This window comes from Canis lupus, chromosome 7, assembly GCF_011100685.1.
Source record: "Canis lupus familiaris isolate Mischka breed German Shepherd chromosome 7, alternate assembly UU_Cfam_GSD_1.0, whole genome shotgun sequence".
Taxonomy (NCBI): domain Eukaryota; kingdom Metazoa; phylum Chordata; class Mammalia; order Carnivora; family Canidae; genus Canis; species Canis lupus.
This window is the reverse complement of record NC_049228.1, coordinates 54,533,292-54,558,010: the sequence shown is the minus strand read 5'-3', so window position 1 is coordinate 54,558,010 and position 24,719 is coordinate 54,533,292. Positions and strand designations below refer to the sequence as shown.

General features: G+C 46.9%; 1 protein-coding gene and 1 long non-coding RNA gene across 4 annotated transcripts in view; one reads left to right on the top strand and one right to left on the bottom strand.

Annotated features, from left to right (window-relative positions):
• Nucleotides 1-16,524, top strand: part of LOC111096774 — a 72,418-nt gene extending 55,894 nt beyond the window's left edge. The window contains exon 4 of the long non-coding RNA XR_005362521.1: nt 15,179-16,524. This is a non-coding gene — a long non-coding RNA (uncharacterized LOC111096774). The remainder of the gene's footprint in view (nt 1-15,178) is intronic.
• INO80C (INO80 complex subunit C) lies at nt 551-17,732 on the bottom strand. 3 transcript variants are annotated; one of them, XM_038543509.1, is made up of 5 exons: nt 17,504-17,732; nt 8,582-8,692; nt 7,302-7,413; nt 6,306-6,373; nt 551-943 (listed from the first exon to the last, which is right to left on the bottom strand). In XM_038543509.1, the coding sequence occupies exons 1-5, from the start codon at nt 17,657-17,659 to the stop codon at nt 812-814; spliced, it is 579 nt and encodes a 192-aa protein (XP_038399437.1). In that variant the 5' UTR covers nt 17,660-17,732; the 3' UTR covers nt 551-811. The 3 variants fall into 3 exon arrangements, with proteins under 3 accessions (XP_038399437.1, XP_038399438.1, XP_038399439.1); XM_038543510.1 differs by lacking the exon at nt 17,504-17,732 and adding an exon at nt 17,178-17,420; XM_038543511.1 differs by lacking the exon at nt 17,504-17,732 and adding an exon at nt 9,056-9,154.
• Between the last annotated feature and the right edge of the window lie 6,987 nt (nt 17,733-24,719).

Genomic DNA, 24,719 nt, shown 5'->3' with positions numbered 1-24,719 from the left:
CGGGGTCTAGTTCCACTGTTCCTGAAGAGATATGGGAGTGGGTGCAGAGGCCCAGAGTATGTCTCCACGCTCTCCCCTGCTCTCCTCCTATGAGAAGACTGCTGTTCCAGAGCAGGCTTCTGTCAAAGGGGCATCCTGTTCTAAGACAAAAGCCCTTCTTGGAAGAAGTGTTCACACCTCATACTCCAGAAGTGGGGCTGGGGCTTGTATGTTATCCAGCAAAAGCAGCTATAACAAAATTCCAGACTGGGTGGCTTCCATAACAGACACACGTCTCTCAGTTCTGGAGGCTGGGAAGAGAGGCGGGCCCAGTGCAACAGGGCGAGTACGCAGCTCTTTCTTCTCCAGTCCCAATTTTGGAACCTCTTCTAAGCATTCTGATCAAAAAGAAAAGCTAACTTGCTCTAAAGCAGGAGTCACTGGGACTAGGAATAATCCAGCCCTGTTGTCAGGGTTCACTGTACAGTCTTTAAATGTGTTATAAGAGGGTTTACAATGTTGAAGCAAAAACTCGGGAATGTACATGGGTTAAGTGAAAAGCACAATTTTGTATTTTCTTGTCAAACAACTTTACTTGAGGCAACAACTGAAATATAATTTAATTCAACAGGAAATATCACACTTGGAGGGAAAACACAGAAAAGAAAAAAAAAAAAAAAAAACCCTGAAATTAAAGCCAAACATTCTTTCCAAGGCACAGCACTGACATTTCCAGATTGACAGCAAAATGAGTTTGTTTCCATGAAACAAAACCATGAGTCCAAAATTTGCCTTTGAAACAGATTTCCACCTCATCTCCACTTCTCAAGGCTCAGGGAACGATGCTTGTGGCCTTCCTCAGGGCCAGGTAGCCAGTGACGACGTCAGAGGGCAGCCTCCGGATATAGGAAAACTCTTCAATGGTGCTGAAGCGCAGCTTGCTCTGGGGGTCGGTGTAGTTGGCCTGGGTGGGAAACAGGCAGAGAAAGGCAGAACAGTGGTGGTGGTGGTGAATGTTTTAAGTTTAAAAAATTTTTCTATTTTACTTAAAGTGAGATATCTTCATTTTGTCTTACTCTGTCACCAAGAACACTAAATTGCTTTTTTTTTTAAATTTAATTTTATTTATTTATTCATGGGAGACACAGAGAGAGAGAGGCAGACACAGGCAGAGGGAGAAGCAGGCTCCATTTAGGGAGCCTAACGTGGGACTTGATCCCAGGACCCCGGGGTCACGACCTGAGCTGAAGGCAGACACTCCACCACTGAGCCACCCAGGTGCCCCTAAATTGCTCTTTTTGTCAAAGACTTGTTAATCTTCCCAGACTTGAGAAATACTTCAGGGTATGGACAGGAGGAAGAGGAGTAACCACATCATACACTAGGACTCTTCTGGTAGGTGCTACAAGGGCTCCAGGGAACAGGGCCAAAATGGAATTTGTGATGATCCCTGGTCCCTGTCTTCAAACTCCCACCTGCTTCAAAGAGATGTTTCAGCTCCATCCCCCAAGGCAAGGAACAGAGGATGGCAAGGCACACCTGCCCCACCCTGTTACACCCCTGCCTGCTCCTCTCCTGCTCCTCCTCCTCCTCACCCTCCCCATGCCACTCCCTGGGCTCCATCGCAGTGCTGGATGGGCCACCCACCCCCACTCTCCCGGTGGAAGGGACCGCCACCCTACAACTGCAACCAAGGTTATCTTCACAACTAGCACTTCTGGTCATGTCATTCCTTGTGTGAAATCTCAGTAGGTCCTCTCAAATCCTCAGCATGCCTCCTCAGACTCTGCCAGCTGGCCTGGGCCCTCTTCCTTCCCAGGCGTTTTTCTCAGCCACACGTCCCCACTCTGGTTTCAGCTGCCATGGCTCTCAGTTCCTCCCTGCATTCATACCCCACTCGCCCCTTCCTGGGGAGGGCCCAGTCTATCCATAATTGCCTGCTCATCCTTCAGGGCTCAGCCCCCAGTCATCTCATGGGGAAGCCTTATCTGCTCCCCACCTCCCACTCTCCCCATATCTGTCTCCTGTGGAATGCTTATCTCTCTTGCTTTTCCGTTTGTTATCTGCATGACTCTGAGTAAAGTCTAGGCTGAGAGGCCCTAGGAGACAGGAACGCTGTGGTTTGCTTATCACGGCATCGGCATCACTGCTCCTCAGAGTGCAGAGTGCACAGTGGGCCTTCAGGTAGTGTTTGTATGAGTGATGAATGAATGAATGAACAAACAAACGACCAGGACAATCACAGAAAAGAAAACTCACTTCTCACTGACCTATCAAAATTCTCTTTTGGTCTGTTTTCCCCATGTGCAAAATGAAGAAAATTCACTTACTGTATACCTCAAGTCACAAATAAAACCTTGGTCTTTCAGCTTAGTCTAGATCTTGCCTTTCTGTCCCACATTTCCTTTAATGACAGGAACATTAAAGAAGGCTTCTACAGATTTTGAAACAGAAAACATGAGGGCTGGATGGAACTGGAGGGTATTATGCTGAGTGAAATAAGTCAATCAAAGAAGGACAATCATCATATGGTTTCACTCATATGGGAAATATAAGAAATAATGAAAGGGATTATAAGATAAAGGAGGGAAACTGAATGGGGAAAAGTTAGAGAGGGAGACAAACCATGAAAGACTCCTAACTCTGGGAAACAAAGGATTGTGGAAGGAGGTGGGTGGAGGGGATGGGGTGACTAGGTGACGGGCACTGAGGAGGGCATTTGATGGGATAAGCACAGGCTGTTATATGTTGGCAAATTTAATTTTAAATAAAAAATTCTAAAAAAGAAAAGAAAACATGAGGGTGAATCAGTTGGCACTCTCTTTAAAAAAGTATAAAAGATGACATGGAAGTCTAGACAGATATGGCCGGGTACTCCAGGGCAGGCAGTGTGCTGCAGTGCTGATCACCTGTGTGGACCCCGCCAGTGGCAGTGCCATCACTGAAGAAGGGAGAGGAGGCTGAAGCAGCAACAGCTGAGAGGAACCTGGTCACAGGGCTCTCACAGCCTACAGAGCCCTCAGTTCTGCCTCAGGGGATCTCCCTAAGGTAGTTACCGTCTGTGCATCAGGGAAAGATTAGTCCTCATGATTAATTAAAGCTCTCCACAAAATAAAACCTTGGTCCTTCAGGTTAGTCTAGATCTTGCCTTTCTGTCCCACATTTCCTTTAATGACAGGAACAATAAAGAGGCTTACACGGAAAAAGAGCAACAAGTCCCTTTCGAGAACTCCTGGCCACAAGGCAGTTGGATGGACTGACTGGCAGGAGAGGCTCCCCGGAGTTCCAAGCAGGGCTGCAGGTCCCTGTGGCTGGCTTTGATCATCTGGCCTCCAGATAGGAACCGGCTTTGCCCTGGCTCTGTTTCCATGGCTGCCTCACTCTTACCACCAAACTGTACAGAGCCAGCCCGCCCAAGTTCAGGCCTCAGTGCCAAGAAGGCTGAAGAAATAAGGCACGATACAGAGCTGTTTTGGCACCAACAAAAGCTTGCACAGACCAGACCTGACCTAGTATTCTGAACAGAGGGAGGATGCCAATGACACCCCAGAGTTGAACAAGTAAAAAACTGCACTCCTCCAGTCTTCCCTCCCCTAGATTCCATCCCTGGAGCCTGAATAAAACAAGGGCCGCCTTCCCGCAGGGCAGCAGTGAACAGCTGTAAGGCCTCCCCTGCCGCAAGGTTAACAGGCAGGGTTCACTGCTCTCCCCATCTTACCCAGAGCCACGGCACTTCCCGTAGCTTTGTCACGAGGGCTAAACACAGGTGTGACCCCGAATGCCTTCCTGCCATGCCCACGCACAGCGGACAGCCATTTGGCCAGCCGAGAACAGGTGAGTCAGTGTAAGCATGAGCTGGATGTTATTTTTTAATGATGCAACTTTAATTTACACAAGTAACAAATGGACATATTCTCCTCTAAAAAAAAAAAAAGAAAGAAAGAAAGAACGAAAACGTTATGAATAAGCCTCAAGTCCCTTTTTCCAACCATCTACCATTCAAAAGTCCTTGTCTCTCCCTGAGGAAACCACTGTACGCAGGCACCCTTCCAGACCTCGTTTGTATATACCCTTACACACAGATATAAACACCCCAGAGAAATTACCTACTATTTTTTTGTGTATATTGTTTTTTGCTTTAGTGATACCATGCTGCTTATGTTGCTTTGCACCTTTCAGTAAATAATACATCTTGCAAGTTTACCCCTGTTGTTACATATTCATCAGGCTCACAGATTAGTATGAGAACACCTCCACCCCCTGATCTTTATTTTGTTTCCAATATTTTGCTCATAATCCCATTTTCTCATCATCCTTGTATACACTATTTCTCTAGGGAGCTGCCTAGAAGGCAAATTGCTGGGTCATAGGCTTTAGCTTTTCTGTCTCAAAAGGTACTACCAAATGTCCTCCAGAGAATCCAGACTAACTATTCCCACCTCAAAAGGGCTGTGTATGAGGATTTCTGTTTCTCTATGTTGATGACGTTTATAATCAAACGTCTTCATTTCTTCCCTGTTGAGTCTTTTTCCTAATTATCAGTAAGGCTGAATATCTACTTCTTTGTCATCTATGTCTTCCTTATAACTGTCTTCATATCCTTTTAGTCAGTCCTTGTATGGGACGGTCTTTCAATGATTTGGTAGAGTTCTTTGTATATTCAAAATTTCTTAATTCTGGGCAGCCCTGGTGGCTCAGCAGTTTAGCACCTGCTTTCCGCCCAGGGTGTGATCCTGGAGACCTCGGATTGAGGCCCACGTCGGGCTCTCTGCATGGAGCCTGCTTCTCCCCCTGCCTGTGTCTCTGCCTCTCTCTCTGTGTCTCTCATGAATAAATAAATAAAATTTTAAAAAAATTAAAAAAAACAAAATTTCTTTTTTTTTTTAATTTTTATTTATCTATGATAGTCACACAGGGAGAGAGAGAGAGAGGCAGAGACACAGGCAGAGGGAGAAGCAGGCTCCATGCACCGGGAGCCCAACATGGGATTCGGTCCCGGGTCTCCAGGATCGCGCCCTGGGCCAAAGGCAGGCGCCAAACCGCTGCGCCACCCAGGGATCCCAAAACCAAAATTTCTTAATTCTTACATACAGTGGGTAAGAGGCTTAGGTTATGTATGACATGACAAGACCTTGCCCAGGGCATAAAGGGGCCTGGAACAATGCCTCTCAAGATGATTCTCATGCCTCCTCATGTGTGTAAGCCACTGCACTAGCAGATGAGCTACCCTGGTGGGGATAAAGCTACCTCCTAAGAGACCACCCTCTAAGTCTGCCCATAAACCATGGCTTCTACAAGGAGAAATGTCCATCTGGGGCTGCCAGACTAGCTCTCCTGTTATAAACAACTATTAAAATGGGTCAAATATACGAGGTGACTGTTGTCAGGCAGGAGATAAGATAGTGTAAGACTATAACACTGCTCATAAAGGTGAAGTCCCCTCCGAGGTTAGGAGATACCTGCCCTGAATGGATGGCAGAAGAACCTACCACACACAGGTGAACGCACGCACATGCCATGTTAAAGTACTTCTACTCTCCCTGTTGTTTTTTACAATCTCTGTATTTAAGGGTCTATGTTAAAATGTTTCAAGTACAGGGGTGCCTGAGTGGCTTAGTTGGTCAAGTGTCCAACTCCTGATCTCAGCTCAAGTCTTGATCTCAGGATCATGGGTTCAAGCCCCACATAGGGGCTCCACACTGAGCATGAAACCTTCTTTAAAAAAAAAAAAAAAAAGTTTGTAGGACACACGAGTGTGCACTGCGTGGAGTGAGAAGCTACAACATACGACTGATTCAGAAAGAATAACTAACGTTATTGTCAAAAATATAAGAAAAACATCTTTCCCAGCATAAAATGTATATCATTAGTTTAGTCAGTTTTTTTCAGAAGTTTAGAGCTGTACATTTTCATAAAAATATAAATCATTTAAGTGATTTGAGTTTTGGAAAGTGAAGTGCCTCATTTTGGTTCAAAAATATTTTTTAAAGTACAATCATCTCTAAAATATGAGAAATTTTTTACACTTCAGTAGTAAAAAAAGGAATCGTTTCTTTTATATTCTCTCATGTATTAATAAGCAGAGGAAGGGGAGGTGAAACCCAGGTCTCTCACTTTCTGGAGCAATCTGCCCTCCGAGCTGCTCATACGGAGGCCCCAGATTGCAGCCACTCTACAATAAGTATGTGTGTTTCACCACAAACCTATCACCTGTTCAGAGTATGCAGGTTCCAGGCAGGGTCTGCATATCAACACTGGCAAAAGAGTAGTGTGAAATCTCCTTTTCAACTCAATGCTATGAGACCTAGAGATGTAATTATACTCACAAGAAGACCGGAGACATCAGAATACTTCTTAGCTGGTTTAAAGGAGGGAGGAGCATCAATACTGAAGTCTAGAGGGAGAGGAAAAAAAAATAAGATAAGCTGGCTTTAAAATATTCAGATCCCTTTCCTTTTTTCTCCTAAAATGCTGTTCAATAATATTTCTGAAGTTTTCATTCTGTGATTAAGTCCTCACAGAATTCTCTGGGGAAATAACACAGTATGTCACAGACCAGGTGCAGGCTCTGGAGCAAGCTCTGCCCTGTCCTGGGGCCCCTCTACTCCAGCAGAAGCACTGGAAAGCTCATCTGCCCACAGGCCACTCTCACTGTTGAGGGCTGCACAGACTGTGGGCGATGCCAGACAACCCACTAATTGGATCTGAGCGTCCGGACACCGGAATGTCCACACCCAGACTACTGACTAGCTCACTTGTCACCCATCTGAGTCACCCTCATGAGAGATGTGCTGCAGGACAGGACATGGAGGGAACTTTGACCTGTACTTTCCAGTGAGGTTGAACAGAACATCTAACAGTGCTTTACACAACTGTGAAGATCTTGCAGCATAAGGCATTTACTCTAACGACCAACAGTACAGACAGTAAAACAGGGTCAGCCTTTAAGATGGTGGTCAGAAACCCTCCTATACCTTGGGCAACCCAGTTCTTGGAAATAAATTTTCAGAATAGACTCTGGAATAAGAAGTTTGTCTCACAGAAACACCAGTAGTATTGTATCAGGACCTTTTCCTATAGATTGAAATGTTAGCGGTGCCTCTAACAGCCACAAGCCCGGGGCCAACACAAACAGGTTCAGCACAGATCCTGCTGTGGGGAACCCCCCTACACTGTCTCCCTCCCTCCAATGCGGATGCCACTCTCCCAGCTCCGAACCACAAGCTGTTTCCTATGTTAATGCAAACACAGGCAAGTAACGTAGGTAGGTTCGGTTCCTCCTCTGAACATTATACACACACAGAAAGCTCTAGACAGCTCACAGTTAGGATCGTTCAGTTGCCACGGCAATGCCCTTTCAGAAGCGAGGATCTGTTTTAGGTTCTTCCAGGTTCTGTTCTTCTTGCCAGCGACTGCACCGCCGTGGCCAGAGTGCTGGGATTGGAGACGTGCATCAGAAGAGACAAAAATCAGTGGAGCCTGCCATTTCAGGATCTGAATGATACTTATTCATCACTGTAACACACTCCTCATTCTGTGAGCTCATTTGTACCCCCAAGGGTTGTTGTTTAAGAATTACACTGTACGCTTTAATCTGACATAAACTTTCAGATTATCAAAACCCATGAGGTAGCTGATCATGAAGTAGAAATAAAAGGGTGGTGGTGGTTGTCCTTTTTTTTTTTTTTAAATATTTTATTTATTTATTATAGTCACAGACAGAGAGAGAGAGAGGCAGAGACACAGGCAGAGAGAGAAGCAGGCTCCATGCACTGGGAGCCCGATGTGGGATTTGATCCCGGGTCTCCAGGATCGCGCCCTGGGCCAAAGGCAGGCGCCAAACCGCTGCGCCACCCAGGGATCCCGGTTGTCCTTTTTTTACCTGCTCATAGCAAGTCACATCCTTTATTGGGACTAAATAGAATTCACTTATGAATTTTCCCATTACTTTAAATTTATTACAAAGTTAGATTTAAACTCATGATCACACCTCAACTGCCCTTCTGAGGGCAGGTCACTGCCTTGCAAATTACTGGAGCCCTGGAAAACCCAAACCTCAATCATCGCATGGCAAGCCCTCTAGAATTTTCTTTTCTTTTTTGTTCTATAAAAATGACAAAATAAAATGGAAAAGAATACCAAAATCTGTTGCAGGCATTGGTAATACTGTATTTTTAAAACTGATGAAAAACAAACTTCTAATGACATAATATGAATCTCTGTAATTACTATAGCTCTTGAGAATGAAAGGAAGAGTAGCCTATTTCTGCTTTACAGCAACATAAGTTAGATTTACTTAAATTAATGAGAACTCTTTTAGTTCATTGTTTTAAGCCTCATCTAAAACTTACGTAAGACCAATGAAAAGGGATGGTGAGCAATCATGGAAATGACCCACCCTCAAAATAGTATCCTTTAACCAGTTGTACCAGGGGGAACTGGCCCACTGGGTGAGCAACAAGAAGGGCCCTCCTTCTGCCTCCACCCTCTCCTAACAACCCAAGGCAGAGAAGGACATCAGTGCCACCGGGCTGCAGGCCCAGCAGGATCAGAAGCTGGGGTGTGGCTGTTTTTTTAATTTATAAAATACCTCAAAGCTTACCACAAAGTTTGGATCCTTAAATGGCAATGGCTTGGCAGCTTTTTCCATAGGTCCTGTGCTGAAATCAGAGGTCACCATCTTATTCTCACTCATGGCTTCCATGCTGATACCCTTAAAACATAATAAGGATTGTCTGAGGTCAGTTTCTTCTAGGTGAACTCTCTAACTTGGCTCCTGACAAGAAGATGATACCACAGGACATGTGAAGGAAGACAGTGCCCCCAGAGCCCTAGCGGGTGGCCTGCACCAGAGAAGGGCACGCCAGACTGGGAGCACTACCTGTTGTGCGGAAGCCACAGGAGAGACAGCTAGGCCCCAGCTGCCTCGCTTCCTGGTTCCCCCATGTGCCAAGCCGTAGGGATGGCTGTCCTACCAAAGCCGGCTCATTGAACTCTGACAACTGCTCTTACCCCTGGTTTCCAGAAGAGAAAATTGAGGCTCAGGGGTATGGGCTCCAGGCCACACAGTGATTACCTCTGGATTCACATCCAGGTGGGGCCAATTCCAAAGTCCTCACCATCTCCGCAACACATCTTCCCTGCTCCTCCTGATCTTGTCAAACTGTGCCTTAAAACATTGAGATAAAAAAAAAAAAAGGGGGGGGGGCAACCCCTGTAAGGGTGTCATCAGCCAGAGAACCCGGGCTCCAGCTCTTATGCTTCAAGGGAGCAACAGGACATAAGCATTCGTAGGAAGGAGAGTAGAGGGAGAGGAGGCTGGGCGGCCACCAGTCAGGGGCTGCACCCTGACAAGCAGGCTAAATGCTTTAAAACAAAAAAACCTGTCAAGTTAATCATCACCAAGAAAAAATAAACCAAAGTAAAAAATCACGTCTGATTTTTAACATAATTTCCAGTCTTCCTAGACTGCAATAAATTATTTTTAATTGATATATAATTTACATACAGTGGAATACCCAGATCTTAAGTGTAGGTTTCATGAGTTTTGCCAAATTTTTACACTCGGTTAACCTATGTCCCTATCGAGATAGAGAACATCCCCATCATCCCAGAAAGTTCCCTCATGCCTCTTCCTAGTCAGTACCCTCCACCCTCAGGGGCAACCGCTGTTCTGATTTCTACCATGCCACTTTTGCTTATTTTCAGACTTCATACAAATGGAATCTGACAGCATGTACTCTTGTCTTTGGCTTCTTTAGTTCAGCATAGTGTTTTTGGGATTTCTCTATGTTGTTGCAGAGGTCAGTAATCTGTTTGACCATATTTGTGTGCCCTCAGCAGAGTGGTATTCCACCGTATGGATATACCACAATTTGTTTATCCATTTTCTGTTGATGAGCACCTGGGGCATTCTCAGTATTCAGCTATTATAAATAACACTTCTGTGAATATTCTGTACCAGGCTTTGTGTGGACCTGTGTTTGCACTTCTCTTGGGTAAATACATAGGAGTGGAATGGTGGGGCTATATGCTAAGTGCATATTTAACATTATAAGAAACTGCCAACTCATTTTCCTAAATGGTTGCCTTCTTTGACACTTCCAGCAGCAGTGTATGCAGGTGCTGGTTGTGTGTGTGTGAGTGTGTCTATTCCATCACCCCCACTCCCACCCCTGCAGTGACATCCATGGGGGGGGCCACAGAGGCCAGTCACTTTGCTGCAGTAGTTTTCTGAATGGTCTCCTCTCAAACACCTTCCCAGATGCTTTGCCAGGGTTTCTGCACGTGAGCCTGTGTTCCTCCTCTGTCCACACCACCTCATCCATCTGGCATGCTCCTCTACCTATCCCCCCCTACGCTTCATGATCTTTCCTAACTTTTTTCTCTTCCAAAGCCCAGCTCAATGTCAACCCTGTAAGAACTAAGAAGCCTCCAATTTCTCAACCTTTTCCCACCATCTGCAGCCAGAAGTGTTCCTGTTCCTGTTGCTCTCTTTCCTCTTTCACCTCCTCCCTTCCTCTCCCAGGAGTCCTTCCCACAGCCCTTGGCCCTCATCTGGCAGCTTCCTCAGCTCGCTACCTCAGAGGAGGGGCTCTGTGGGGCACAACTTGCCCACTCCTTCTCTCCAGCACAGTGAGGCATTCTTAAATGCAAGCCTGATGGGGTGACGGGGCTCCCCTACCTTATAGCAGGCCAGTGGGTCCCAATGACCTGGAGATGAGAAACACATCCTGGCCTCCTCTCCACCCTTACCTTTCACTACCCCTCCTTCCCGCATTTTGTATTTTCTGGCACAAAAGCCATCGAGTCATTTTCTATATGGTACAAATAGTTTCCAATTTTCCCATTTTCATTTATGCTTTACTGAGATTATTTTCATCAGGATTAGTCCATGTCAGTTTTAATTTTATAACAAAGATAAGATCTAGCATTTTGTACATAACTTTTCTTGCCCTGGTAATGTTTCCTTCATGGTCATGGCATTTCTGCCAGGTATGTGTATCCTGGGAGGCCCAATTTGATGAGGAAAATTTGATTTTCCCCATCACATTTAATCAATAACCAACATGACCATGTGTAGTTTTAGCCTGCTATCAATGTTATTTTGTGTTGACTAGTTTTAAGACCAATATCTATTATAAACTAGATATATGATTGATAGCTTGTATTTATGTCTTAGTCAAGGAAAAACAGCAGCTTTATGAAACAGGGAACAAGAGACCAGAAGAAGGAGAGACAAAAGAGAGAGGTGAGCAGACGAGGGAAGAGAGACTCAGGGAGTGGGAATGCACAGAGCGGTTGCCCGTCCGGCTCGGTCTTCTGTCTCCCCACATCTAACTAGATCAGAATCTATGGTATGTGTATTCTGAGGAATACATAAGGAATGAGGGGAGGCTAGAGTGAAGCCGTGCTACTGGACTGAAATCAGTGGTTAGCAGCGTGGGCTCACGGCTTTACTGTTTGTTTGTTTGTTTTTATGGTTTTTCTGCTCAGGCAGAAAAACAGATACAGAGAGGAGGGGTGTGTGGGGAGAGCACGCCCCTCTCCTTCCTAGCTCTCTCCTCGGACACAGCTGCAAACAACAGGCAAAGCTGTGCTCAGATCCTGGTTTCTAAATGTGATTCTCCAAGAAGTACTGATCCTTTAAAAAGTAGCTGGTTCTAGGGCTGGGCAGGAAAGTACAGAATGGGCGCTGTGGTTCGAGAAAGAAAATAGCTCTATCAGTCTGCTAGGGCAGCGCTGACAAAAATACCACAGACTGGGTGGGCTAAACAACAGACATGTATTTTCTCACAGTTCTGGAAACTACAAATCCAGACCAAGGTGTCAGCGGGATTGGTTTCTCCTGAGGCCTGGGTCCTCTGCTTGTAGACGACTGTCTCCTTGCTGTGTCCTCACATGCCCTTTCCTCTGTACACCCCCTTCCTTGGTGTCTCTTTCTTTTATACTGACAACAGTCATATTGGATTAGGGATCCACTTTTATGACTTCATTTAACCTTGCTTACCTCTGTAATGGCCCTATCTCCAAATATAGTAATGTTCTGAGGTGTACTGGGGTGAATCTTGAAGGGACACACAGTTCAGTGCATAACAGCTCTCAAAAAGTGATGGGGTCTATTAAAGGACTCTAGCCAGATTGAAGAGGTTCCTACTAGCTAAGGACAATTTGAGAAACAAAATAAATAACACTGATCCAGAATATATAAAGAATTGTTAGCACCCAACACCAACAACAAAATTCCATTTTAAAAAAAGAGCAAAAGATTTCAATAAGCATTTCTTTGAAGATCTACAAATGGCCAGCATAAAAGATGCTCAACATCATTAGTTATTAGGGAAATGTAAATCAAAACTACAATGAGATATCACTTGGGATGGCCACAAAGACACTAATGTGTTGGCAAGGATGTGGAGAAACTGCAACCCTCACACATTGCTTGTGAGAAAGGAAAAGGGTAAGGTCACTTTGAAAAACAATTTGGGGGATCCCTGGGTGGTGCAGCGGTTTAGCGCCTGCCTTTGGCCCAGGGCGCGATCCTGGAGACCCGGGATCGAATCCCACGTCGGGCTCCGGTGCATGGAGCCTGCTTCTCCCTCTGCCTGTGTCTCTGCCTCTCTCTCTCTCTCCCTCCCTCTCTGTCGATCATGAATAAATAAATAAAAATATAAAAAAAAAAAAAAAAAAAGAAAAACAATTTGGTGTTTCCTCAAAACATTAAACCCAGAATTATCATATGACCAAATAATAATAATAATTATTCAACTCCTAAGTATATACCTGAGATAATTTTTTTAAAAGTCTGCAAAAATGTGTGCATATTCATAGAAGTATTTCCTATGATAGCTAAGATGTGCAAACAACCTACATGTCCATCAGCTGATGAACACAGAAAGTGTGGTAAATCCACACATGGAATACTATTCAACCAGAGAAGGGAATAAAGTCCTGATCCGTGCTATACCATGGATAAGCCATGAAAATACTATGGTAACAGAGGGGCACCTGGGTGGCACAGTTGATGTCAGCTCAGGTCATGATCTTGGGGTCACGAGATCGAGCCCCTACATTGAACTCCGCACTCAGAGCAGAGTCTGCTTGAGTTTCTCTCTTGCTCTCCCTCTGCTCCTCCCCACCTCCATTCTCAAATAAATCAATCTTAAAAAAGAAAGAAAATATTATGAGAACTGAAAGCAGACACAAAAGACCACATATTATATGACTACATTCGCATGAGGTAACTACAGCAAAGATCAGAGGTAGTCAGGGCTGGGAGGAAGGGGGAATGGGGAGTGACTGCTAATAGAGGGTTTCTTTTTTGGGGGTTGTGGAAATATTCTAAAATTAGATGGTAGTGACTGCAAACCACTGAAGTGTACATTTTTTAAGAGGGTGAATTTTATGATATGTGAATTATAACTCAATAAAGCAGTTACAAATAAACAAATTTATGGATGAATGAATGAAGCTAGTCTCAAAGTATCTCCTCACGGGATACTTTAATACAAACAGGAAAATAATAACTTTAGAGTGGAGAAACCTGGAAGACACCACCTTAATAAGTGCTCAAAGCCAGCATTGGTGATAACAGAACATATGGCCATCATGTGCCATGCTATGATCACTGAGAAGGGGCAGCGTCACATCTGTACTCTTGCCAAAAATGTATTACCCATATCTGATCATGAGGAAGTATCAGACAAGCCCAAATTAAGGAACATTCTATGAAATAAATGACCAGCACTCTTCCAAAGTGTCAGGTCGTGAAAGATAAAGACCGAAGAACTGTTCTATATAAGAGGAAGCTAAAACACATGACAACTAAACCAACATATGATCCTAGATTGGATCCTGGACCCGACCAAAGACAAGAATCCAGTCTATGTATTAGGTGTCAGTGTTGCTTCAGTGTTAATTCCCTAAATTTGATGGCTGTACTATTGTGACGTATGAGAATGCTTTTGGTTTTAGGCAATCCACACTGAAATATTTAGAGCATTAAAAAAAAAAAAATACAGTGGCCAAAAGAAACCTCTTCCCTGGGGAAGGCCCAGCTGCTAGCCTGACAGCGAATGAGCCAAGGGCTCCATGGACCTCCAGAGGAAACTATAGCTGGCATGTGGGTCAGGAAGAGTGGCCACCTGTTCTTTCAAGAGGCTGTAGTTCAGGAGTGAAGGAGGAAGCCTAGCTCACTGGTTGTAAGGAACCTGAGATGAGCAGGTCTCAGGAAACTGGCCAGTGTCAGAAGAAGCAAAGTGGTCTTTTTCTCAAGGAATTTAGTGCTTCATTAGGGTGGCCACAGGACTACTCATGGACTACGAGGAGGCTGGCCGACAGGTGGCCTCAAGTACGTGAGAGAGAGAGACAGCCCTAAGAACCATACAAGGAGCTTCTCCTCAGAACAAAAAAGCCAGATTGCTAGGGACAGCTCAGGCCAAATAGGCAAAGTGAGAGGTTTCCCAGGGCCAGATACACTTAAGTTGCAACTTTACTGTTGTAGTGTTTCATGAAGAAAAGGACTGCTTATATAATGTTTCCATCTGCGAGAAAGTAAGCAAATAGAGCTGCTACAGAAGCAAGGGGAAGATCCCAGAGGGGAAAGAAGAAGCAGGCCCCAGGGTCACCGACAGTGATTCCAGAACCTTCCACAGAAAACATCCAGGTGGTGGCCATTATCCTCAAGAAATGGCCTTAGCTTTCCTCCCCTCCCCTGTAGGAAGGGCAGAGAGACTGCCTCTTCCCCCTTTTTCTGAATGCCTCTTCCTGATTCCTCGTGGATAAGCTCCAGGGGCCGTGTGAGCAGTGAAATCCTGGGCAGGAATCAGGGCGCTCTTTCGTGTAGGCCATTCCCAGGCGCCAGGGAGAGATGGGAAAGCGCTGGCAGGCAGGCAAGACTGGGGAGGTGGTGCTGCCCTGAGGCCACCAAGAGAAGCAGGTATCTCAGCAAGTGTGTGTGGGTTGGGAGGTCTGGGAGCTCTGCCAGGGGAGAGGATGCACCGTCAGACAGGTGCATCTGCTGGGAGGAAGGGGAAGGTGTGGGAGAAAGTGCCAGAAGTCTGCATCACCACTCGCCATTTCCCCATGCCAGAGAAGAGGCAGCAAGGGAACAAAGATGATGTGCTCAAGCACTGAGTTTCAAAGGGGACCCCTCCTGCTCCTTTGGTCCCTCCATCATCCTCTGTCCTTCCCTTGTCAGCAGGGCCATGGAAGAGCCACAGTGAAGAGGGGCCAGAGAAAGGAAGCCATCCGACAAGAACTGAGCTACATCATTCCAGAGCTGCATCCTGCCTGTGAAACAGTGAGGACTCTCTTCCCTCTCAGGCCAGGATCCGAAAGAACACCCACCCCTGGGCCCTGAACTGGGTGTATCCTTAACCCCACCCTGCATGATACCACACCCTCATTCTTCCCCACCCTGGGCTGCAGCCCCGCTGGGACTCTGGTGCCTATTAGTGATGGGATGAGAGGGAGCGGCCTTCAGTGAAAGGGAGGATCAAGTCCGTGAAGCTAGAACCCAAGAAAATAAAATTTTAAATGATGTACAATTTCCATATTACTAAGCCACTGTTAACACCAAGAGACTTTATGAGCTGAGCCACCCCATCCCGGAGATGTGAACACTCGACAAAGAGGAAAGAAGTAATGCTTAGCACTCAGGGCTGTCCCCTTTTTGCAGCACCAGAAGTGCTGATGCAAGTCCCAGGGAGGAGAAACCTGGCCCTGTCAAAGCAGCATAGGCCTGCCTATGGCGACTGTCCACTCACCAAATACATGGCTTCGTCTCTCCACATAGCAGCCTGAATAACTGACTCAGAAATAAGGACAGCACGGGCACAAAGACAAATGCACTTTTTCTTGTCACTGGAAAATCAAATGCCCAGTCACATCGATCCAAAAGTATTCTAGAATCAAATCGCTGAGCCTAATCTAGAACTGCAATGTTGTAGTTGGGTGACTTAAAGTGGAATTGTGAGAAGCAACCCAAATATTTGATAAAGTCAGTTAAATAAGAGCACTTAATTCCTTAAGAAGCCTGTCAACAGAGATTCGTGAAATAACTCTGAGCTGAAAGTAGGGCGCACAATGTTACACATTGTGGACAATAATGAAAAACTCTCTCCACACAGAAAACACAAATTATAATAGTTGTCAGGGAATAAGTGAGTGACTTATGTCCACTTTAAAAATAGAAAAAAGAGGGGCACCTGGGTGGCTCAGTCCATTGAGCCTGGGATTCTTGATTTCGGCTCAGGCCATGATCTCAGGGTTGTGAGATCCAGCCTCTCATTGGTTCTGTGCTCAGCCGGGAATCAGCTTGAGATTCTTTCCCTCCACCTTTCCCCCCAACTCGTTTTCTCTCTCTCTGTCTCAAATAAATCTTGAAAAAAGGAACTTCTAAAACTAACACCATGATTTCCTCTTAAAGCTGGAGCAGGGATGCCTGGGTAGCTCATTGGGTTAAGCATCTGACTCTTGAGATGAGTCATGTCGCAGGGTCCTGATGTCCAGCCCGGTGTCAGTCTCCACACTCCGCAGAGTCAGCCTGGGATTCTTACTCTCTTTCTGTCCCTCCCCCTGCTTGTGCGCGTGCGCGCATGCGCGCTATCGGAAATAAAATCTTGAAAAAAATAGATAAAACACAGAGGTTATTTTAAGAATCAAACGAGATAGGGGTGCTTCGCTGGCTCCTTCGGTGGAGTGTAACTCCTGATCTTGGAGTTGTAAGTTCAAGCCCCATGTTAGGTGTAGAGATAAGTTTAAAAAAAAAAAAAAAAGGATTAAAGGAGCTAGGATTTAGAAAGTGCTTAGAACAGTGACTGGGACAGTGCTCTCTTATTGCTTTAAATAAAATGCAGGAGCCAAGAAAAACACTGACCTAACCGAATCACTCCTGCTGGAACTGTGGGGCCTAGGTCACCCAGATGCCCTGAGGTCTGCGCCAGGCACTGTGCTCAGGGCCTTCCGGGCATGATCTCATCCAATCCTCCTTAACGACTCCATGGAGTGAGACCAAACCACTTTGGGATGGGGAAACTGAGTGTCAACAGAGTACTTTTCTGAGAAATGAGGGGAGCCATCAGTATCAATACATCTTGGTATTCCTCTACGTAGGACATTGGAGCGCTCGGCACCTCACGGACCCTCGGTACACGTCTGTAGAGAGGACGAAAGTGAGCACGCTGACTTGTGCTTGCCTGAAACTCAGAGAGGTCCTGGGCCTCAACCTAGCGAGACGGGAAGGAATGATCATTCCACTAAGTCGGCAACAGCACCTCCACCTCCCCTGCTCTCGAGGGCAATGCAACGCGTGTGGTGCTTGACCCAACGCCCACTTGCCCACGTTGAGGAAAAACGTTTCTTCTGCACCAGCGACCGCGTCCAGCGGCGGCGAGACCTCCAGAACCTGGAAGGCCCGGCACCTAGGCCCGGTCCCGGCCAGCTCTGCTCGGCTCTGCGCACGCGCGCGCGCTCCGCCCCGCACGGCCCCGCGCATGCGCAGCGCCGGCGAGCGACAGCATACCTGCGTAAAGCTGGCGGCGGACACTTTTTTCTTCTTGCTGGCGCCGTAACTCCCAGCGCTGCTGCCGTTGTGGGAAGGACTGGCTGGCCTTTTCTTGCTGTTACGGGCTATCCCCGGGGTGGAAGTGGTGGCCACAATTGGAATTTGAGCCGCCATCCCTACCCCGAGTCTTCCTCCTCCCCCGCCCCCCCTTTCGCCGGGCGGCTGGGGGACTTCCGGCTCGCCCTTACTTCCGCCTTCGGGCGCGAAAATCCGGCCTGGATTCCCAGCGCGGTCGCGGACTTTGGGCCAAATCTAAAAGGCGGAGGTCGGAGCAGTCCATTCCGTGGAGGCCCCAGGGTGTCGTCACCGGGTCACCGGGTCGGCGCCCTGCTACTCAGACGCTCTGAACCCGAGCACGTGCTTGGAAATTTGCAGTGATTGAGAAACAGAACATCTCATGATCTTTTCTCAAACACTGGGTTCTTTAAAAAAATTAAAGACCGTGGTATCTTTCTTCAAGACAGAACACTGTTCACCTTTTATTTTTTTTTTAAACTTTGTTCTTTTTTTTTTTAATTTTTTTTTTTTTTATTATTTATTTATGATAGTCACACAGAGAGAGAGAGAGAGGCAGAGACACAGGCAGAGGGAGAAGCAGGCTCCATGCACCGGGAGCCCGACGTGGGATTCGATCCCGGGTCTCCAGGATCGCGCCCTGGGCCAAAGGCAGGCGCCAAACCGCTGCGCCACCCAGGGATCCCCTGTTCACCTTTTAATGTGTACGTGAAGTTACGGTTGTTCTGGGTGGATGGAACAGACCGCCAGGCTGCTGGGGCTCCCCTGCTGGGGCTCCCCTTGGTCGCTGCCTTGGCTTGCGGAGCAAGTTTGTGCATAGTGGCTGGGAGCCCAAAGGGACTGGAGGCGTAGACTGGTTCTTGACCTCTTAGGAGCCCCAGACCCTTCCCCCGCCAACACCAAACGTATGCAGTGTGGACAAAATTTTATACGCGGATTTCAGGGAATTTGCCGCTAAAACCTACTTATGAACTTCGATGGGACACGCTCCCTGCTCCCAACCCCTTTACTTGTCACATAACTTGATTAAAGTCTTTTAGCTCCTGGGCAGCCTGGGTGGCTCAATGGTTTAGCGCCTGCCTTAGGCCCAGGGCCTGATCCTAGAGACCCAGGATGGAATCCCACATCAGGCTCCCTGCATGAAGCCTACTTCTCCCTCTGCCTGCGTCTCTGCCTCTCTCTCTCTCTGTCTCTCATGAATAAATAAGTAAAAAAAAAAAATTTCTTTTAAAGTCTTTTGGCTCCTGCTAGAATGTAAGTTCTATGAGGTGAAGGCTGAAGGCCAGTTATGTTTCGTTCGCTTATCTTTTCCAGGGTGTGCTACCTTGCAAGTCTTTGGAACAGATTTTGTTTTGTTCTTAACGAAGTAATTCATAAATGAACAAATCCCCTGCAGTAACTAGTTGAAACTAGTGCATTCTAAAACAGGGAAGAATCTGGGTATTTGAAGGATAGGCTACAGAATGACTTAGAGGTGAGAGAGAACAGTTAGGGAAATTAGCAATAATGTTTACACCTTTTCTCCTTTGGAGAAAGTAATGACCTACTGGTGTTAAAATATCCTCTCCGCATGATGAGATGAGCACTGGGTATGATACTATATGTTGGCAAACTGAATTTTTTAAAAAAGTCCACGTGATTCCAACTCATCATACTCTTGCTTTCATTATTTCCTGTCCTAGGAATGCACTTAGCTCCTTTGCCTCGTTCAAATGTTACTTCCAGCGCAAAGTTTTCCGCCATCTACTGCACCCTCCTTCCCCTCTTCCTCCCCTGCCCCTACACTGAGCACCCTTCTCTGAAGGCATTGAGCAGAGAAGCTCCTCTCGGCCCTTCCTGTAATCTTTCGGTAAATATTTATCTACTTCAAACACCAATTAAGTTCTTTTAAGGAGTCAGGCAGGTGGATGCACCACCATGTGGCTTCCCATTGGTAAATTCAGTCCTGATTGTCCTGAGCCCTTCTTCCTGAAACCCTTCCCTTGGGATCTGGAAGGCCACCACCCTTTTATTCGCCTCTCTCCTAACCATGTGTCCTCTTTCATAGTAGTTGTCTTCTACCAAGGGGTTTCTAGTCCTACTAGAGGGTTTCCTTTTTTTTTTTTTTTTAAGTATTTATTCATGAGAGACAGAGAGAGAGAGAAAGAGAGAGGCAGAGACACAGGCAGAGGAAGAAGCAGGCTCCATGCAGGAAGCCTGACATGGGACTCAATCCCAGGTCTCCAGATCACACCCTGGGCTGAAGGCGGCGCTAAACTGCTGAGCCACCCAGGCTGCCCTACAGGGTTTTCAAAGTACAAGTTATATGATCCTATTCCCCCAGCAGCTACCTAGGTTTTATGTTTCCGAGGGTCTTCTGGGAATGATGAGCCAGGGTCCCCCTGCTTGCTCCTTGGACTTGAGAGTTCTTGGTGCTTGGTCAAAGTCCCTCTGCCCTCCTCAGTCTGTACTTTCCCCAGCTGTTTCTCCAATTCATTGAACCTCAACTACCATCCACATGCAGACCACTTTCAGATTGGCTTCTGTTACCTGGAACCAAAGATACATACCCAGATATAGAATTCCCACCCAGATAAAAACTCAGGATGCTTACAGGATCTCACACACAGCAAGGCAAAAACAGAATTCATCATCCTCCCTGATCTTCTAAAATGTGTTCCTCCTCCGTCTTTCATATCAGTAAATGCCACCATTATATGTCAGTTGTCCAAATCAGAAACCTGGGAGTCACCTTTGCCTCCCCTCCTCCATCCACCTCCAGGCCACCACACATGCCAGCCCTCCTCTCTCTCTGATTCCCACATCATCTTATCTGTCTCCCGGCTTCCATCTCTGGTCCTTCTAACCCAGTCACCATTTGCAATCCCAGGTGGCCTTTTGACAACACAGATATACATATTTAGATCACACCCTCTACTTGAACGCCTTCAGTGGCTTCTCACGTCTCCTAGAATGACGTCCATTGTCCATAACATGGTTCCAAAGGTCTTTGGAGACACGCCCGTCCATCTCTCCAGGCTTGCCTCTTGCCCAGCTCTCCACATTCCAGGTCAGTTTGCACCTGGGTCAATTCCACAGACCAACTGTGCCCCCTCCTCCCTCAGGGCCTCAACAACTATGCTCCTGCTTATGCCAGGAAGCTGCTTTTCTCCCCTAGCCACCTTCCTCTATCTCATTTACTTCCACCCACCCTTCCTGTCTTGGCTGACATGCTATTTTTTTTTCAGCCTCTCCTACCCCTCTGCTCTAGTTAAAACCCCTTGTTCCATGTTTCTCGCAGTCTCAGTCATCTAGACCTGTTGGTTATATGTTATATGCCAAGCCCTGAGGGAGGAGACAAGGACCTACATAGGAAGAGAGACATTAGATGTGTCTTTGCTGCTGAACGTAAGCTTCTGTGGGCCATTGCCAGAGTCATCAAGGACTGAGTGGCAGAGCACTGACAGATGAAAACAGCAAGGAGAGTGAGAGGAAAGTGGGAGGATGTCCACTAAAGGGAGCAGAACTGTGCAGAAACCTATCCCATGTCCGCCTAAACAGCACCTGGTACAGCGGTATTGACACGTGTAGGGACATCATGCACCTGCTGCCTGTGTAACTCGTGCTTCCATGCCTATTGCTTAAGACAGATTAACACTGGTGACCTCGTGTGCTGCTAGCTGACATGTACAGACGGGGCCTCCCCGAAGTCCTCTCCCCAGTCATTCCTGAGACCTTGTGAGGCACAACTCACCTCTGCTGAAATGTGAGTTCTCTCACATTCTTCCTCTCTGGCCTCCTTGCTGGCACCGGCTCCTATGTCCCTCAGCAGTGCCACACTTCCTGTGGCGAAAGCTACTGGAGCCTCCACTGGATGCCCTCACTGGGGCCTGCCACTTAAGCAGCCTCAGCAGGAGTTGTGATCCCAGTTAAGACTTAATGATTAGAAATGAATAGAATACTTGTTCAGCTCTCCCACGTCGTCTGGTGCACACGTTACCATCTCACAAATCTCAGGAAACAAATCAGATATCTGGGATCATGCTACCAGATGGAAAACCCACTGCCCATCTAATCTTGGTAACTTGTGGAAAGTGTGACAGTCGCTACTCACTGTACAAACAATGGCTACTCCAGTTGGTATGGGCCTCCTTGGTGACGTGAAGAAACCCTGAAGCTACAGTCAAGAGCCCCAAACTCCCCACCTCACAGCCACCAACCACCACAAAAGGCAGGAGAGCGTGCAGTGCATTTTCTGAACTGTGGGGGCATGTTTCCTCCATCACAGATGGGCTGACAGGGTGTGGTAAATGCCTGTGGGTTGTAGGCCCATTTGAGCAGAGACATTTTCTTCTTTGTCACTGGATTTTGGGCATTGCAGACCCTCAGGGATGATCTGCTGAGTGCTCACTATTTAAATAATCATTGTCTAGAAGGAGAGAGCCAGAGCAGTGGGGGCCAGAAGAGAGGAAGGTTTGTTCACATAGTTAGTTGTTTGGTTATTTTTCCCCTGACAGATACATGAAGATATTTAAAAGCAGGAAAAAATGAGTGATTGGAAAATAGGCCTGACCCTCACCTTTGTAGAGTCCAGGGCATTTTGCAGGGTCCAGGGCAAGAATACACATGTCTTGAGATTTAAAGGTACAAATCAAGCTACTAGACTGTAAAACAAAATGCATTCACCCCTTCTATCTTGGCAAACATACTGTCCTGACTCAGAAGCCCAGAGTTGGATTTAGTATTCTCAGAGTGCTTGGAGTTCTGCTCCAGACGTGGTCGCATGGGGAGAGCCGTTCCGTTGGGTAACCTGCTCCCTTTCACCCCTTGTTCCACTGGGCATCCTGAAGAACCATGAACAGCTATGTGGAAACCCCTGCCCAGACATTCAACGTCACCCGCCTGCTCCCCCACCCTCATAAACAGCTTCCTCTTTGGGCCCAGGGAAAGGCCCACAGGACCAAGTGGAGAGGAGATTCAGGGGTCCCCAGCACCCAGAGCGTATTCTATCGGAGGGACAGCGTGGACCCAGTGGGCACACATCTCTGTCTGCATAGACTTCCGTGCTCAGTGCAGAAGGGCATGACCAGAAGAGCAGTCCAGGACTCACCTTTACCGAGCAACTAGTCCTGAGAAGCCATCAGATAAGGAGCTTCCCATGAAGCTGACAGGAAGAGGGACAGGGCAAGGCTGGGAAGGTGGAAACCCATTTCCGGAGAAGGTAGCAGGAAGTTACTGTGATTTGCATCTCTTAGCCTGGGTTTTCTAGGTGAATGGGAGGTAGTGTCACCTTCTAGGTGAAGGGACGGGGGCAGGGGCCTGGAAGAGTGGTAGGAGACTTTGGAAAAGTCAGTGTTTACCAGTTTCATGAAAAAGGGCTGAGAAGGAGCCTGTGTGAAAGTTCTGGCAGTGTGAGGGCCTGCCGTGATGGCCTGCTACACGGGTGGGTTGGGTGCAGCCTGGCTCCAGGATGCACTTTTAACATCACCCCACCATGTGAATGACACCCCCTCGAGTCAGGTTTTGTGCCTCTGGTGGAGGCCATGCCTGCTGGACGGAGCCTTGCACAATCTCCTCTCTGAAGTGTGACCTCAGCAGTTAACATCATTTTGCAAAGTCTGAATGAGGGAAAATAGTTTCAAGGGCCCTTATGGTTGCTGGAATTACTTTTTAAATCCATGCCTGTTATGTAAACACTAATTTAACATTACAAATATGGCCCCAAAAAGGCTGACAAAGGTTTTCTTAAATAGTGGGGTGCTTCCCTTTAATTCAGAGTCCTGGGATCACGCTTCCAGGATAGTATTTTCCTCATCTGTGTAGCCAACCCTGGTGAACATTGCCCGCTCTGAGCACTAGTCTTTCCCTCCTCTCTTGCCAGAGATCCTACCCATTACTTAAAATGAATTATTGTTTTAACACTCTGTGCATGCCATAGAGAAAGAAAACAATTGTAATTACTATAATTCTCCCATCTTTGAGATTCCCTCCCTATTTTGCTCACCCTAAACCTCAAATTTGCTAATCCCCACACTATGACAACACCTGCCTTCTTAAATTGTCAGCCTGCTTCGATTTTTCCCTCCCCATACCACAGTTCCTAATTCTGCTGCTATGTTGATTTTTGTTTGTTTTCATTCACATGTGACACTGTGTTTCTACCAGCTGTACTCGAATTTTGAGAAAGTGCTGGAAAAAAGTCAGTCCAAAAAGCCCTGAGGATGGTTGCCTTGTAGAATAAAACAGAGATGATCTGGAGGCTCAGAGATGTTCATTTCCTAAGCTCAAAAAGAAATCCTTCAAAGACTCTGAGAAGCTGAGACTTTCTCCAGGGTGCCCTTCACTCCGTGTCCTCATAAGGTGTTGGTCCTGCCCCAGCGGAGGTGAACCAACCAGTCTGGTTCCCAGAGTGTGCCTCGGGCCTGGGGACAGGGGCAGGGCCAGAGGAGGGTATGGCCAGCCAAGGGAGGGACACCTATTCCCAGCAATAGGATAGTGCCAGCCACCTTCTTCCCTGGTAGTACGGTGGAGAGGACAAGAGGCCTATGGGCACAGAAGCCCCCAGCCCTGCCCTGTCCAGGGAAGATAGGCTTGCTGATGAGGCTTCCACCTGCTATTGTTTCAAAGAGCAAGAAATGGAACCTGTGATTGTGCTCACAGTTTCTTAGAAAACCATCCATCCTGGGGCACCTGCATGACTCAGTCGGTTAAGCGTCTGCCTTCAGCTCAGGTCATGATCCCAGATCCCTCAAGCCTAGTGTTGGGCTCCCTGCTTGGCCAGGGTTGAAGGGGGGTCTGATTCTCTTTCTCTCTCTGTCCCTCCTCCCTGCTTGTGTTCTCTCTCTCTCAAATAAATACATAAATCTTTAAAAACAAAACAAAACTGATGTATGAGGCATTTCCCCTCTCTGAGTGGCCCTGCACCAATATGCAGCTTGAGTTCTTGCCTTCTGATTTTCATTTCTGTTATTGAAGAATTGGCTTTAGACTTCTCTCCCAGCACATCAAAGATTTTCTGTTCCTAATATGCTAAAGTGATGGTTCTGGAAAGGTATTGGAAGTATGTCTAAAATCGTTACAGGTATTGGTGAATGAGGCCCTGCTGGGGCCAGAGTGGGCATCCAGGGACCATGGGCCTGTGCTTCCGCATATCCCAAGGATATTCACTTTGGCTGATTAA

Coding starts and splice junctions, on each gene's coding strand:
- INO80C (XM_038543509.1), bottom strand. CDS start 17,659: ATGGCGGCTCAAATTCCAATTGTGGCCACCACTTCCACCCCGGGGATA. Junction 7,414..8,581: donor TTAAGGATCCAAACTTTGTG/GTAAGCTTTGAG, acceptor CTCCAATCCCAG/CACTCTGGCCACGGCGGTGC. Junction 6,374..7,301: donor GCAACTGAACGATCCTAACT/GTGAGCTGTCTA, acceptor CTCTCCCTCTAG/ACTTCAGTATTGATGCTCCT.